Source organism: Folsomia candida, unplaced genomic scaffold (genome assembly GCF_002217175.1).
Source record: "Folsomia candida strain VU population unplaced genomic scaffold, ASM221717v1 Fcan01_Sc018, whole genome shotgun sequence".
NCBI lineage: Eukaryota > Metazoa > Arthropoda > Collembola > Entomobryomorpha > Isotomidae > Folsomia > Folsomia candida.
This window is the reverse complement of record NW_019091210.1, coordinates 2,471,237-2,488,084: the sequence shown is the minus strand read 5'-3', so window position 1 is coordinate 2,488,084 and position 16,848 is coordinate 2,471,237. Positions and strand designations below refer to the sequence as shown.

At 38.8% G+C, this 16,848-nt stretch overlaps 3 protein-coding genes across 4 annotated transcripts; 2 read left to right on the top strand and 1 right to left on the bottom strand.

Annotated features, from left to right (window-relative positions):
* Positions 1 to 3,360: 3,360 nt before the first annotated feature.
* On the bottom strand, positions 3,361 to 7,623 carry LOC110857196 (sphingomyelin phosphodiesterase). 2 transcript variants are annotated; one of them, XM_022105804.2, is made up of 7 exons: positions 7,379 to 7,623; positions 6,791 to 7,052; positions 6,006 to 6,398; positions 5,287 to 5,582; positions 4,772 to 4,968; positions 4,229 to 4,664; positions 3,361 to 3,928 (listed from the first exon to the last, which is right to left on the bottom strand). In XM_022105804.2, the coding sequence occupies exons 1-7, from the start codon at positions 7,516 to 7,518 to the stop codon at positions 3,451 to 3,453; spliced, it is 2,202 nt and encodes a 733-aa protein (XP_021961496.1). In that variant the 5' UTR covers positions 7,519 to 7,623; the 3' UTR covers positions 3,361 to 3,450. The 2 variants fall into 2 exon arrangements, with proteins under 2 accessions (XP_021961496.1, XP_035713673.1); XM_035857780.1 differs by lacking the exons at positions 6,791 to 7,052; positions 7,379 to 7,623 and adding an exon at positions 6,467 to 6,763.
* Positions 7,624 to 8,846: 1,223 nt separating this feature from the next.
* Positions 8,847 to 15,210, top strand: LOC110857129 (lipase). Its single transcript, XM_022105732.2, has 5 exons — positions 8,847 to 9,500; positions 9,990 to 10,225; positions 10,606 to 12,132; positions 13,997 to 14,232; positions 14,770 to 15,210. Exons 1-3 carry the CDS (start codon positions 8,958 to 8,960, stop codon positions 10,982 to 10,984), a joined length of 1,158 nt encoding a protein of 385 aa, XP_021961424.1. The 5' UTR covers positions 8,847 to 8,957; the 3' UTR covers positions 10,985 to 12,132; positions 13,997 to 14,232; positions 14,770 to 15,210.
* On the top strand, positions 14,078 to 15,148 carry LOC110857128 (lipase). The gene is made up of 2 exons (XM_022105731.1): positions 14,078 to 14,232; positions 14,770 to 15,148. The coding sequence occupies exons 1-2, from the start codon at positions 14,078 to 14,080 to the stop codon at positions 15,146 to 15,148; spliced, it is 534 nt and encodes a 177-aa protein (XP_021961423.1).
* Positions 15,211 to 16,848: the final 1,638 nt, after the last annotated feature.

Below are 16,848 nucleotides of genomic sequence, written 5' to 3'. Positions count from 1 at the left end.
TTATTTTAAACATATTTAGTTTCCATAAATTTGTGCATTATTAACTGTCATTAACCGCTTTTCAATTAAATATGCTCATATTTCAAAACATGTCCCTAAGAAACTAGATACGTCTTATAATGTATCAAAAAACAATCCATTGCATACCAAACTCGTCGTATGACGTACCATGACGACTGTCCCTTGAGGACCAAGTACGTCATATCACGCATAAAAAATCCAGATTTTTTGAAGTTTCTTAAAACTTGGAGAATTTCTTTGGTATTTTGCAGAAAACCCTGTGGTAAAAAGTTGATATTTTACATGAAAAATTCTGGAATTTTCCCTATACCAACCAATGTTAAAAAGTTGATTTTTTGTTTTTTCGTCAAAAAACTCAAAACTTGAAACTGATTGAAATAAATAGTCGTCTTTTATAGGGAATCATGAAAATTTTAATTGGTTGCTATCGGATGTAATTGTGAAATCATAATCGTATTTAAGAGAATTTTTCTTAAACAAAAATAGTGCGAAAGAGCTTGATTAATATCTGGATTAATATTTACATAAATTTCGATTAAATTAAATAATGCTTTGTTGTAAATGAACAAGGGCACCCTAAGAAATCTGGTGCAGTCCGGTAGGTATTGGTTTCTGTGTATTAAAGTTGCAACCGTTTGGGATTGAAATTATATCGATCTGTAAATATTTGTTAACGATGTGGTGAAACTTTAATACTGAGCTATTACTTACTACATGATGTTACGTATCGGTGTCAATGCCACTTTGGTGGAGTCATGTATAAATACTGATTGGTACTATTTTAATACTGGATTTCTAAGAGTGCAAAGTTAGATAATAGTGAATGTGTCAAATGTACATATCCATCAATGAAGCATAATTTTATTCATTGTTACAGAAATATTGCATACTCAATAATTCCATAAGTCTTGTTCTAAAATCGCTGAAATACTCAAATGAAAATGCGCGTACAAAAGCACTTCCATTCTGCAAATAATATAGATAATCCTGTTTATCTATTTTATCGTGTGTTATCGGGTCTCAAAAGGAAACGAGTGCATAGTTATTGGGCGAGTCATCATACATCCGTCGGTGTAACGTACTACCACTTATGTAAATACTTTATGGAAAAAGCGAGATTTATTATGTACAGACATACAGATATGTATGTGCATTCTTAAAAACCTAATATTAATCGTCACCGCGTGGTGTGCATACATAAAGATGAATGTGACTTCATCAAATATCTAGTGATAATGTTTTTCACCACATATTGATAAATCTTGCCCGCATAGTGACAAGTTGTCACTGGCTGGAGTTAGGTTTATCACCATTAGATGAGAAACATTATTACCTCGTGGTGAAGCCAACTACCTCGGTGACTATTAACACCGGGTTTTTATGTATATAAGAGCGTACTTGTTATGCTTCAAATTTGTGATTTAGCTGCCGACTTGTTTCTTACGACTCTAATTATAAAATCATTGTTTCAAGTATTTATCACGGGGCTAATTTGTCGAGATACATACACAAGTTCTCACACTTTAAATAAATTTGATTAAAATTTACTCCAGGTTGAGTAAAATTTTCGATGGCACAAACTCGTTGCGTAAAATTTGCGGAATGAAGGTTAAAATTTATCCAGGATTTTTTCTCAACCTTGAGTGCGTTTTACCTTCATTGGGTCAATTTTTCACAACGAGTTTGTGCCATCGAAAATTTTACTCAACTTTAATTAGAGTGCAGAAATACGTATGCTAATAAATATGTGCCTAAAGTTAGACATCGTTTACTGCAGGATGTTATATACTTATGTATTGCAGAAGTATTTTTATTATTTATAATAATATGTAAGAATATTTATGCATACATATGTACATCTGACGCAATCATGCAGATTTGTTGAACTAAATAATTGTTTAAACAAGTTTATGACATGAAATGAAAAGATAAGCACGTACGAATTGTTTCTCGTTCTCATGTTAGTATTGATAAATAAAATGAAATTATATAGAAGAAAATCCTTGTTTTCTATATTAATTTTATTATGAAAACACTTTCTTCCATTAGTTTTTAAAAATTTTATCTAACTAATCCATTTAGTATTTGTCCATAATTAAAGAATAGCTTAGAACATCCCTCTCTCCAAGGCCCCAAAGATGCATAACTTTAATAATTTATTTCATGAAAAGTTGATCGAGCTACAATCCAATTTTTTTGTCAATAAACAATCAACTCTTAATCTTCATGTTAAAAAAAATCTGGCCTGTAGCTCGATCAACTTTTGGAGCTAGAGCCAAAATCCCGAGGGGGTTTTTGTCAAATTTATTACCCGAAAAGGTCACATGGTTGCCAACCAAAAATCACATAAAAAATATCCCAGAAAGTACAGCTTCGCGTAGCCCGAACCAGGATTTATTGTTAAAAAAATTTAACTCCTATTTCGACCAGACCAATTTTACTGGACAGAAACAATGACTTTTATGTATATATATATGGATTAAAAAAGCAAATATGTTGTAGTACTACATGAGTGTAGAAAAAGTGAAGGAGGGTTAGACTCCATGAGCCCAGTTACGCCCGCCACACCCCCTCAAAGGCCCCCAAACCCCTAGAGTTGCCGCACTAAAATCATCGCCAAAAATCGAGTTTTGGTCAGATTTTCAAAAAATTTACATTTTTGTGATCCCAGATAGTTGCTCTATCATACCCAATAGCAAACTCAATTTTTTTGAAATTTTCAATATTTTCGAAGATTTTCTGACCAAGGGTATGTGTTGAAAAAATTCGAAATTTCAAAAAAGTTGAGTTTGCTATTGGATATGATGGAGCAACTATCTGGGATCACAAAAATGTAAATTTCATCCAAATCTGACCAAAACTCGATTTTTGGCGATGATTTTAGTGCGGCAACTCTGGGGGTTTGGGCGCCTTTGAGGGGGTGTGGCGGGCGTAAATGGGCTCATGGAGTCTAACCCTCCTTCACTTTTTTTACACTCATATAGTACTACAACATATCCAAAGGAGATCGAAATCGGGGCCCGACAAGTAGTGACCTTCTACTCCTGAGTAAGATTACAGACATACGTGAAGCTCGAGACAAGAAATACTATTCACATTATTGTCTTCAGCTTCCGACTGTGAAAAGTTTTTGCATTATGTATCTTGATCCCTAGCAATAATTCGATTTTGTTAATTTTGCCAATTCTCTTGACCTTTAACTTTATCTAAATAGTCAATATAAGTAAATGGTAATTTAATAAACAAAATCAAGTCATCACTTTAAAGAAGGCTTAATTATGTACATATGTAATGCGATCGGTGAAAGTTTAATGCACGAGTAATCCATTGATACAGAAATTGAGCGTAACTTCCGTCGTTGATCGAGTCGGAGAATTATTTATTACCAGGAATTGGTTTTTCATCAAGTACATATGTATTTAAATTTAGTTAAGTTTTTTGATTTAATAACGCAAGGGCAAACTTGATAAGCACGGCTAGGAAGAGGGGAAAGTACACAGACTTTCCACCACTTCCTGCAGTGGTTCCCTCAGTTTCCTCTGTGGTTCCCCCAGTCGTACTTCCCTCAGTGGATCCCCCAGTAGTTCCCGCAGTGGTCCCTGCAGTCGTTCCCCCAGTCGTTCCCCCAGTGGTCCCTTCAGTCGTTCCCCCTGTGGTCCCTTCAGTCGTTCCCCCTGTGGTCCCTTCAGTCGTTCCCACAGTGGTCCCTTCTGTCGACCCTGGTGTCGTAGTTGGTGGATTCTGCTCCTTGCAATCCACCGTCAAAATATAGTTTGTTAACCTATCCCGGTGGGAGTGGTCGCCAGAATTTGACACAAATAAACCCCCCAGCACGTTCGCCTTGCATCTGTAGTCGTTTCTAAGGCAAGGGTTAAATCTTGGCGAGTCAGCCCCCTTAGTTACCACCCTACATATTTATCAATTTGGTCAATTACAATAAAACAAAATTAGTAAATACAATTTACAAAAATATACACTCTTAGAAATCCAGTATTACACATAATTCTACCAAAGCGGTATTGATACGTACTACTGACTTGTAGTAACAGCTCAGTATTAAAGTTTTATCATATCAGCAGCAAATTTTTACGGACCGGTATAAATTTAATACCAAGCCGTTCCATCTTTAATACCGCGATAAATCAATTCCTGAGTGTACATACCAGATTTCTAACAGTGTATAGACATATTTATAAGCCAAACTAACTTTTGATACTCCAAGAACAACGCGTCATCGCAGACCATCCTGTAAATCAAGTCGTGCACCGTTTCCGCCGTCAGACTTGTAACCCCCCACGCTTCCTGTGCGTCTAAAATAGTGCTAAAAATTGGCGCAGCCTCGTCCGGTAATGCGTTCGAAACCGTCAAATTGAGCACGATGGACTGATGATTGACGATTTCCCAGGTTGAATCCGCGCCACGCTGGCCATCCGCGTAGAACACGTTGTAGCCCGGATTCATACCATCGGTCACTCCGCTGCCCCCGGTAAAGCTCAAGCTGACCGGGGCATCATCCTCACTAAATGTGATGTGGTAGTCCTGCTCGTGCGAGTGGCCGTACCACTGCGCCCGGATCGTGTAAGAATACCGCTGAATGATCCGCTCAAACTGGCGGGACCAAATCGGCCAGCATGACCCCGACCCTAAAAAATACAATAATGTAAAAAAAATATCAAAAATCCGGGCGATATCAGTGGAAATAGTGAATTATTAGAACAGGGGCCTAAAATAGTAGTCGAATGCGACGAACCTGGGAAGATGTGCCCCAGCAAAAAGACCGCTTGTCCCGCGTCCTCCGCCTCTTGGAGACGATCAGCGAACCATTGAAGTTGTCCGGACGTGTCGATCGGTTCATAAGGGAGCCAAAAGTTGTTAACGTAGCATAAGTTCGTGTTAAGCGCGATGATTCGAAGGTTTGGATCAGCTTTCGATATGACGGTGTAGTACCTAAGCGGATGTGCAGACATGACGTGTCATTGACAAATTGACAAGTCAGAAATGTCCAACTTGTCAGACATTTAAAATTTGTGACAAATATGAAAAACTCAAATTGTCATAAATGTCCAATTTGTCCGTCATATTTGTCAAAAATTTTAAATGTCTGACAAATTGGATGGCCTATATGACAAATATGACGCAAATGATATAAATGAAAAATTACATAACTGACAAAAATGACATAAATGGCATATATGGCAAATATGGCATAAATGGCATAAACGACAAATATGACATGACACGGACAAGCTCCATTCTTAGCAGTACCCATATTTTAGAAAGAGTTCCATCTGATCTGCTGGTAAAAAGTCACCGAATGCATCCCCAACGGAGTGGTACATCCAGCGGAGTGGGAAGTCCCCCCATGTCTCCTCGGGGGGATACATGTTGACCACATCGGGTTCATGGTTTCCGACGAGCGGGTAGATTTCTGGGGCGGTGGAAGCAAACGTGGACTGAAGCCAAGTCGTCACGGCGACGTGGTGTCGGGTGTTTTCGTCCACGCCGTATAACCAAATGTTAGAATGGATATAGTCTCCTGTGAGGAAGATGAATTTGGCGTCCTATACAATAATAAGCATAAACTCATTAATTTTTGATGAATAAATTATTCATTTATTATTCAACAAATTCATGACGAATGGAGTGAATATTTTTGTCAAGATTTTTGAAGAAATGAATATTTAATACATGCATATTATTCATTTCATCTTCATGAAGAATAAAATGAATACTTTCAATCATTATTCATTTCTCACCCAATGCTTAATACATGAGGTATATTGTGAAATCCTTCTAATAAAACGAATTGGAGATAAAATGAAAAAAGTAATAATGGAAAAATGATTTTGCATTCAAATTTTGAATAGTGAATAATTTTTTCCAATTAAAGAATTATGAATGAAGAAATGTTTCTGAACAGGTATCGTTAGGACATGCAGTGGCAAAAAATTGCATAAATGATAATTTTTTGGCAAAGATTTTACCGAGTGTGTATTTGCGCCGTGTTTGTACAGTGCTTTCAATCCAGATTCTGGCATTTCACACGAGAAATGTCCCCATTTTCCTGCCGAATTATCAGGATTGGTCGGTATCCCGTCACGACAACATGCAGGTAGCCCACACCCAGAGTCCGTTCCAGGAACGTAGTCGAGGTCCAGGTGAACGTCGGTAAATTGGAGGATCTTGGTTAGCTCTGTTTGCGCGGGAAGACCATCCTTTGGCAAAGTCTTTCTGGTCTTTGGCCCTTTCGGCGGAGATAGGGTAATACTCCAGTCCCTTACCGGGGCACTAATTGGTCGACAGCCCGGATTTATTATGCCACAAAAGTCGTCGTCCGGGATTTCCGGTTTATTTACGACCATGTACAGGATTGGGGTCTATCGATAGGATAATTAACTTTATTACGTATGCACTCTAAGAAAACTGGTATTAAATCGTTACTGACCAGAGTACAGTGGCGGAGGGAAAAGGGGGTAGGGGGATATTGGTCCCCCAGAAATTCAGAAAAATCATATCTTGCCCCTCCTCTTCCTACTTCAGGAGTATGTCCCCCAACTTCCGCCACCACTATGACTACTGGCACGGTAATACCGAGCAGTACGATTTAACAGGGTTGTGGTAATGAAAAATTTACTACTCAAAAACAAACTACTGCCAGGTAGAAAGTCATTACCAAATCAATACCAGTACCGATAATACATTTGACTACCAGATTTTTAAGAGCGCAGGAATCACATCAGAAATTAGAAACTCGTATTTCCATACATACCGCATATGCGCGAATTGTTGGCTCGCAGATTTCAGGTTTTGGTGCCAAATTGAGGATTTGACATGCAGTAGTAATGACACCGACGATATCCTCGGATGAGAAGCCAAGCTGGATGAACAGTTTTACCAGGGGTAGGGCAGGAACGCATATCTCGCAAGTTATGTACTCAGCCATGATTCCAATTTTTCTGGAGCCATTTTTAAAATGTGGTGAGTTGTAGGAGTTGCCAGAGATTTCCCAAAACCATTTTTGGATATCGGTCCTACAGCAAGTTTATTTTACATATTAAGGATCTGTACACATATGCAATATATAATATTTATTTTAAATTATACACTCTTAGAAATCTGGTTTAGTCACGCAGGTATTAATTTCTCGGTATTAAAGTTGCTACTACTTGGTATTAAAATTTTTCCGGTCCGTAAAAATTTGCTACAGATATGGTAGCAAAACTTTAATGCTGAGCTATTACTACACGGCATTACATGTCAATACCAGCTTGGTATAGTCGTATTTATATGAAATTTGTGTGGTATTATTTTAATACTGGATTTCTAAGAGTGTACACATATCTACATATTTACGTACTTGTATGGTTCGAGAAACTTTACAAGTTCGCTTGCGCTTTCTTCTTTGTCAAAATATGTTAGATTTGATCGTTTAATGTTCGACGCTGAGACTAGAAGAATTTGCACCGAAATGCAACAAATTAATGAAAAAATCTTCATTGTCTGAAATTAAACTAGCACAAATTCTGTACAAATCGAGTAATTTTCAGCAACAAAATTGACCAACTCCACCTTTCTCTGGAGTGGTATGATGTCCCACTTAAGTCTGGGATGGGCTGAGGGAGCGTGTCAATTTAGCCTTATCTGCACATTTAATTAATTGAATTGCTTAATAATGTGGAATTGGTTCTTGCGATAATTCCTTTGATAATGTCGATCAATCAATAATTTGAGATTACTTTGTGGTTTGCACATGCCTTATTATTCACTCACGATGGAGGTCTCCCAGTGTATGTACATACGTGCTCAGATTTTGATACCACTAGTGCCAATCGATCATAAGTTTAATTAATGTGAAATTTGGAAGAAACTATCCTCCAATGGTCACGTTTAGCGGAGATATTTGTATCTAAGGCAGAAAAAAAACACCCCAAAGTCGACAAGTTTTACAGTTTCCAAATTTACTGCGCGTTTTCTCATTTTTGGATGCACATCCATATCTCTGTGAAGCCTGACCATTGGGATGGAATTTTTAATCGATTGATATTAACTTGGTCAAAATCGGAGAGCATACGCTGGGAGACGGCCATTGTCAGTTGTCTGAGGGTCAAATAGCCCATCAGAACAGTATTTTCCACGAGTTTGTACATACATAATTAATAAAGTCTGGATCATGGACAGAAACAAGTGTGTGTGGATGTAAAACCAGAGATACTAGTATATACACATTTTATTCAAATTTAAAATTTAACAACTTCAGGAGGGTTTGACAATTCCGTGTAATATTTTATATGATCATGTTATCACGAATTATACAAATCAGAAATTATGAAATATCTATTTCCTGGTTAAGAATTTCATCCTTGAATTTTTGCAACAATACAAACATAACACTTTATGTACATATACAGAAGTACCCTGGCGTATGTACATATGTATGTAATATATATATGTTAATTAAATGCCTTCGTATGTATATGCACATACATACATAGCCTTTGTTGCAGTACTTTAGTTACGAATGTAAAGAAGGCATCTTAACATAAAACTTTCTACAATTCCTAGAAGCAAAAAGTGCCGTTTCCCCATGCCAGACATACATACCCACATATGTTCACATGCGCTTACGAAGTTCTATAAGTTTTCCACGCTCAAAATTTTTGTGTTTAGTATCCCACAACTAAAAAAGATACAAATTTACACCCTAGGATTAAAAGCATGTCACCATTAACAATACTCATTTGCATGAAGTAAAATACCTATGAAATCCGTCACTAGCTAGCCTTTATAATCCGTTACCCCAAAATTTTCTATCTTTTCTTCACCATTTAATTTGAGAAATGTCACTCGTTGTGTGAAACAAATTTACGTTCAGTCAGAAAACAAGCTTAGTAGAAGCTTGAAACTTCTAGAAACTTCTTCAAAATTTTGAGCACATAATGTTTTCGAAAATATTTTCGAAAACTGTAACCTTGTCCCTATTCGTCAGCCTTACCTCTGCACAAACCTGTGGTCACCTCGATGTCTTCACGCCCTCCGATGACACCCTAATTTTCGCCCAGTTTCCTCTCCAACTTGCCCACCCCCTCGCTCTATTCGACGGTCCCGCCTCCATCTCCGCCGCGCCGACGGAAACGGTCAGAACGGTTTCCATGACGACCGAGCAAATCAAGTACTACAACTATTTCTCTGCCGCCGTGTACTGTCCAACCTCGTTGAAAACGTTGTCGTGCTGTTACTGCGGTCATTTTAATTCGACCGTCACTGATTTCGAAATAATTGAGAACGAATTGTACGGAACTAAAGCGTTGGTCACGCTGCATGCGGTGAGAGGCGAAATAGTGGTGACTTTTCGGGGGAGTGTTGGCATTATGAATTGGATCCTGGATTTTACCCTCATTCCGACATCTGCGGAATCGGGAGGACCGGGAATAAGAATCCATAGAGGAGTCTTTTTGAGCTTAATGACAATTTATAATAAGGTAGAATTTTGGTCTAGTTCCTAGTGGAAAAAAATTGAAACAAATTCGTGTGCTTAATTCTTGTTTTGTATTTTAAAAAAATTATAAAAATCATGTCTTTACGCAAACTGAGACTTTTACATTTGTGATTCGTTTATGTGATGTAAATAGCTTGGACAATTTCCAAATTTCCATTTCTCGAGACGCCTTTCTTAAATGTTATATTTTTGCTTTTACTTATTCCATTTTATGAAATTGAAACAAGTTGGTTCCATATTTTTGCAGAAGTTAAAAAAAACTCAAAACAAATGCTTCTTCATCTCATTTGTTCTTTTTATGTCTGAAAGGTTCCAACATTCTCAATTTGATGAAATTTGATGCTAAATTTATATAAATTTGCGTCTAATTTCAGTTCCGAGTTTAAAAAATTAAACCCAATCGCATCAATACTTAATTTTATAGCAATTTAAACATTTTTAAAACAATGGACCATTTTTTCAAATTTTACAGGTTGTCACACAAGTTGGTGTCTACCTCGCGTGTTATCCGGGCGCTCGTGTCGTGGTTAACGGTCATAGTTTGGGAGGAGCCATGTCGTCCCTGTTCATCTACCTTGTTACAAGTTTAAATCAATTTCCTACCGCGAATTATGCTCTGGTAACCTTTGGCCAACTGAGGGTGGGAAACGTGCACTTTACAGATTATACGAATGCCCTTCCCATCATGATGAGCAGAGTGGTTGCCAGGTAATAACGAGTTAGAAATGCAATTTTGTAAAAATATATTTATGTAGCTTTTAAAGTCGAAAATTAGATTTTTTGGAGGATTTGTAAATCAAGTATGTAGGTTTACTGTACCTCACTGATTAACAACAGTGTTCGACGTGAAAAAAATCACGTGCAAGAAATTATTGCAAGGAATTGCTTAATTTCTTGCATGGGTGCAATAAATGTTAGATATAAACTCCACCAGCAGAAATTCCTATAATTTGGTGTACCACAAAGGATGAGCCGCAAGATATTTCTCACAATTTCTTCCAGTGCAGTGCAAGGAATGTGTAAAATGTGCAGGAAATTAAACTATTATTCGCTAATTTGCTATATTATGTACATACTGTTTTTTTCAGGGACGACATAATCCCACATCTTCCACCAGTTAGCGCCTTCGGTGTCATCGATCTGCTCATCCACACCAATTATTTGCACCACGGGCAAGAAGTTTGGATAAATGGGAGCGAAATTAATTTTTGTTCCCAAGCCGTTTACGAGGATCCCACCTGTTCCAACTCCCTCGGACCATTGTACACGATTATTGACCATTTGCAGTACTTTGACGCGGACTATTCCGTCTGCTACTTTGTGGAAGGATGGCTGGATATAGATCTCATAAGCATAGCGGGATTCATCCCCACGGACTACATTCCCCCGATGCCCACCGTGATGGCAGGGATCCTCACGGGTTTGGTGGAAGGTGGATACGAGGGCATTTTACCTGTGATTGGTTAAGAATTTGGAAGTGAAATTATTTTATTTATTCTAAAGCATAGTCTTCTGTTCTTTTAAAAAATATTTATATACTAGGAAACCTTTCAGATTTTTTTTCACACTACTATTATCGGCTGAAGAGTAGTTAAATACGTACGTATGTATGTACATACATATCTATCTTTGGTTGCAGTATTTTAGTTGCGTACATATGTAAATACATAATCCTTACACAAAAAAAGTATGGGTAATTCCTACAAAAAAAGTGGTCAAAGCCAAGCCGAATCGCCATGTCACTATATTTACATTATTTGTATGCATGTGCATATGGTTAAGAAATTCTATAAATTTTCCATGCCCAAAGGTTTTATATGTCTCAAATACATATCTAAACGTCGCACCCTAGGATTAAAGAATGTCACCATTAACCGCACGCATTTACATACCCACGGTATATTTATGTGCAATCCTTCTCTAGTTAACCTTCATAATCCGTTGACCCAAAATTTTCCATCTTTTTGTCACCATATACTTAATTTGAGAAATGTCACTAGTTGTCTGAAGCAAATTTACCTTTAGTCAGAACACCAGCTTCAAACTATGTATTAGTAGTAGAATTCAGTGCGCATTAAAAATAAAATCCTTCATTTTGAGCACATCATGTTTTCGGAAATATTTTCGAAAACTGTAGTCTTCTCCCTATTCGTCAGCTTTACTTCTGCCCAAACCTGTGGTCACCTCGATGTCTTCACACCATCCGATGACACCCTAATTTTCACCCAGTTTGCCCTTCAACGTCCTAACTCTGTCGCCCAATCCGACGATGCCGCCTCTATCTCCGCTGCGCCGACCAAAACGGTCAGAACGGTTCCCATGACGACCGAACAAATCATATATTACAACTATTTCTCTGCCGCCATGTACTGTCCAACCTCGTTGAAAACGTTGTCGTGCTGTCATTGCGGCTATTTTAATTCGAGTGTCACAGATTTCAAAATAATCGAGAACGAATTTTACGGGACTAAAGCGTTGGTCACGCTGCATGCCGTGAAAGGCGAAATAGTGGTGACTTTTCGGGGGAGTGTCGGCATTATGAATTGGATCCTGGATTTTACCCTCATTCCGACATCTGCGGAATCGGGAGGACCTGGAATTAGGATCCATAGAGGGTACTATTTGAGCTTGATGTCGATATAAAGGGTGTTAATAAAGTCCGATCCCATGAATTTTTTGGAGCGCGGTTGTTACAAATTCAGCTGGAACTTTTGAACCAGTGAAGTTATTTATTTCAAATTTTTACCATGGGAGGAACAACTAAACGTGTAAGTCATGAGCATCTTAGAGTTAAGATACAAACATTGCATCAGCAGGGGTTTAAACCTGCAGAAATTGTGCAAAAATTGGGCTGCAGCCACAGAACTGTTTGGAAATGGAAGAACAAAAATTTTGTCCACGACAAAAAGCGACCCGGGCGACCCAGAAAGGTGTCACCTACCACAAAGAGAATGATTAAAAACAGACTTTACAAGAAAACCGGTAGTTCATTACGTAATTGTGCAAGGGAGTTAAATGACTCAAAACGCTATAAAGAGAAGAAGAACCAAATTAACTATGTGACCGTGCAAAAATTTGTGAAATCTACGAGGTGGGGTCACACAGCTTACAAACTAACCAAAAAACCTCTCATGTCACAAAAAAATATCGATGACCGTCTGAAATTTGGAGAACTCCTTCAGAAAAGTGGCCATTTGAGTGAAAAAAGACTTGGTGAAGAATTGCGCAGTCACATCCTTTGGACTGACGAATCTATTATTGAGCTATATCCAAAATTGAACCAACAAAATGTTCGTTACAGGACAGAAAACAAATCGGATGTACCATCAAGAGTAGTCCCAAAATTCGGGCTTAAAGTTATGGTAGCGGGTGGATTTTGTGCACGTGGCGTGACTCCTCTACATATCATACCAAAAGGCCAAACAGTCAATGCAAAGTATTATATGGAAAAAATATTACCTATCTATTTCGATAGCATGGGGAACAAGGAAATATTTCCGAATGAAAGAAAAATAGTTTTCATGCAGGATGGTGCTACAGCCCATACAGCAAAAGCGAGTTTGAGTCTCATCAAGACGCAAGTTTCAACGGTCTGGAGCAAGGGGGTGTGGCCCGGAAACAGCCCAGATTTGAATCCCCTGGAGAACCTGTGGTCCATACTTAAGGAAAATGTATACAAAGAACCACAACCCCGGACGAGGGAAGAGCTAGTAAAAAAAGTTCAAGATGTATGGAATTCGATTCCCACAGACACATTGGAAAAATTAGCACAGAGCCTTAAACAAAGAGTTGAGGGCATGGTTAAAGTAAATGGTAACAAGACCAAATACTAAGGTAAATATGTCGAACATTTTTTGTAAGTATCACGGGTAGTTTTTTTTATACTAGCCTTCACTTTTTTATAGGAAAAATGGGATCGGACTTTATTAACACCCTTTATAATGAGGTAGCATTTTTGATAGTTTGTTGTAAAAAGAATCCAGATTTGAATATAATTTCTGGTCTTGAATTCCTACTTTGAATTTTTTTAATTAAGAAAATCCTGTTTTTATATAAACTTAAACTTTTGGATTTGTGATTCGTTTTCAACGAATCGTTTATGTTTTTTAAATAGCATGGGCATTTCCCAAATTTCCATTTCTCGTGACACATTGCTTAAATTATGTATATGTATGTTTACTGGATTTTTGCTTTTAACTCCATTAACGGTAATTGAATCAATTTGTATCTATAGTTTTACATAAATTTACAAAAGCTTAAAAACAAAGGCTTTTCGGTTCATCTTTTATTCTAGTTCTTTTTAGGACTCAAAATTTCCAGTATTCTGGTGAAATTTGGTACTGAATTTATGCATCCCTATGTATAAATTTGCTTATAATTTCTGTTCCACGCTTACAAAATTGACGTATTGTATACCTATTTTTATTGTAATTTAAACCATTTTTAAAAAACGAATTGTTTTTTTTTTCAATTTGACAGGTAGTCAAACAAGTTGGTATCTATCTAAGGCATTATCCGGGGACTCGTGTCGTCGTTAACGGTCATAGTTTAGGAGCATCAATGTCGTCCCTGTTCATCTATTTTGTGACAAGTATAAATCAATTTCCTACCGCGAATTATGCCCTGGTCACCTTTGGCCAGCCGAGGGTTGGAAACGTGCACTATGCAGATTATATGAATGCCCTTCCCATCATGATGAACAGAGTGGTTGCCAGGTAAGTAACGTGTTAACCGTTAAGTTTTTAAGATATGTAGCTCTTAAAATTGCAAATGATATCTTTTTATGGATGTGTTTGGAGGTATTTATAAATCAGGAACGTTTACCTGGGTGACAGCATTGAAAAAACCATATTTATGCAACAAATGGAAAATTACTAGAATTTTTTCGGATTTGGAAAAATTTATCAAATTGCAATTTCTTATAGTTTACAGTGCAGTGCAACAAATTTAGAAAGCTCGAAGACATAAAATACAGGAAATTCACGGAGTGCTTGGAAACTTTGTGAAATCCGTAAAAGAATTTTACAAACATTTTCATATACCTATGTATTATTTCTGAGAAAAATTAGCTTAGAAATTTTTCTAAACTTACTCAGATGAAGGGTGTAATTTACAAACATTTCAGTATTTTGACAAGGATAAAATCTTCATCTACTTTTTTAAAATTTAGGAATTTAACAAGGTTACCACAGACTGCGAGAATTGTATCACTGGTCAACAAATTCGCTAATCTACACATTAACTTTTTTCAGAGCCGACATAATCCCCCATTTCCCACCAGTTGGCCACCTCGGCTTAATCGATTTGCTCATCCACACCACTTATTTCCATCACGGGCAAGAAGTTTGGATAAATAGGAAAGAAATTAATTTTTGTTCTCAAGCCGTTTACGAAGATTCCACCTGTTCCAACTCCCTCGGACCATTGTACACGATTATTGACCATTTGCAGTACTTTGACGCGGACTATTCCGTCTGCTACTTTGTGGAAGGATGGCTGGATATTGATCTCATAAGTATAGCGGGATTCACCCCCACGGACTACATCCCCCCGATGCCCACAGTGATGGCAGGGTTCCTCACGGGTTTGGTGGAAGGTGGATACGAGGGCATTTTACCTGTGATTGGTTAAGAATTTGGAAGTGAAAATGATATTTTTTTTGAAGTTTTGAAGCACAATCTTGTTTTTTAATATTAAAACTATATATTGATATTAGGAAAAGTTATTCAGGCTGGAGACGAAAACAGTTTTCATTACGAATATTTTATATCATTTCTCAAAATTTCGTTTAAGCTTCATCGTTGAATTTATAAGACACATACATAGAGTAAAAAGTATGCATAGTGCTGAAGTCCTTATCAATGGAACTTTTTATTTCACTAATTATCATTGCATTACACAAATTTCACATCAGAAAAGCTGACTAACAAAGGAGTCGTACATTAAAAGTCCCTAACCTGAATAAAAGTCGTAGAAATCATAAAAAAGTCAAAGTAAGTTAAAAAAATAAATTAAAAATAATACACCTCTTCTAATTCTTTGCCTTCTGGGAGCGTCCCTAAAATGGAGGCTACGTTTCCCCGCTGAACAGCTAGAGAGATTCGTTAGCGGAGAAAGGTGATAGCATTAGGCTGTCCGGTTCTTGCGGTGATCCGTTCACCGATTTGATTGATGAGGGAGAGCCCCTCCTGGCCCCACACCCCCGTCGTTTCCATTGCGACGGGGACAAAAATAAAACGGTCCAAGAGGAAGGCGTACCTCTTCCTCTTTCTATCTTCCGCCATGCTCGCAGCGGCGCCTTGATAGCGCACCGTGTTGGGAAGGTAACTGGGGGCAAAAGTGTCTACGCACGTAAAATCCCAAAGCAAGGATTTTCCTCTTGACCACGGAATAAGCGTCATTCCGTCGGGACGCTTCCCGTCCTGGGTGGAGCATCCCGCCGGCTCCCGGATGCAAGGAACTTCCGCCGAACGGAGCGCTCTCGCAATCACGTCGTTGGCGGCCTCATGGCGGGACCAACGTCCCGCACTGCGCCGACAGGAGAGGCCATGGTAGCCTCGCGCAGTTACTTGTGCTCCGCACGGGCACTTGTGGGGTTGGCAGACGTCGCAGCCCAATCGGAGGGAAATTGAGACACGAAACGATTCGTTGGATAGAAGGGTTCCAAGTTGGGGAGATGGAAGGGCATTAAGCCAAGAGCCTGCAAACTTATCCCGCAGGGCACGATAGCGGGCGGTGTCCTCCGGGGTGGTCGCTCGTTGTGTTAACTGGGACAAGGTGATATCCAGAATTGGACGCTCCCACGCCGCCTGAACTCCTCTGATTGTTTCGGCGGGGAGTTCGGCTGGTCCGAGGGCGGTCCATCGCTCCTCCCCCTCTATCATGGCGGCGTCGGTGCCATGCAAATCACCTGGAAGCAGACGTTCCATATGGGGCAGGACGCTGTGGACGGACGCAAGAAAACACGGAATCGCCACATCCACAGCGTGCCTAATCCCTAGGCCGCCTTCCTTGACAGGTAGGGACGACTGCATCCAAGCAGCCGCCGAGAGGGAGCAGTTGAGAATTTCCTCGAGAGCGTCCTTCAGGGTGGCGTCGTAGTGAGCCAGGGAATCCAACTTTCTCCAAGTTGGGGCGCAGCGGAGAAAGTAAATAAGGCGGGGAATGGAAATTGATGCCCTAAGTAGGAAGAACGCAGAATGGGTCGAGAGTTGCCGTAGACGTTGGGAAAAATTAGCCAATTGCGCCGTCTTTGCTGCCAAAACAACTTCCATCGCTTCGTTGGTGAGGGGGGCGCCAAGAAGCATAGCACTTTCGGGAGACAATAGTTG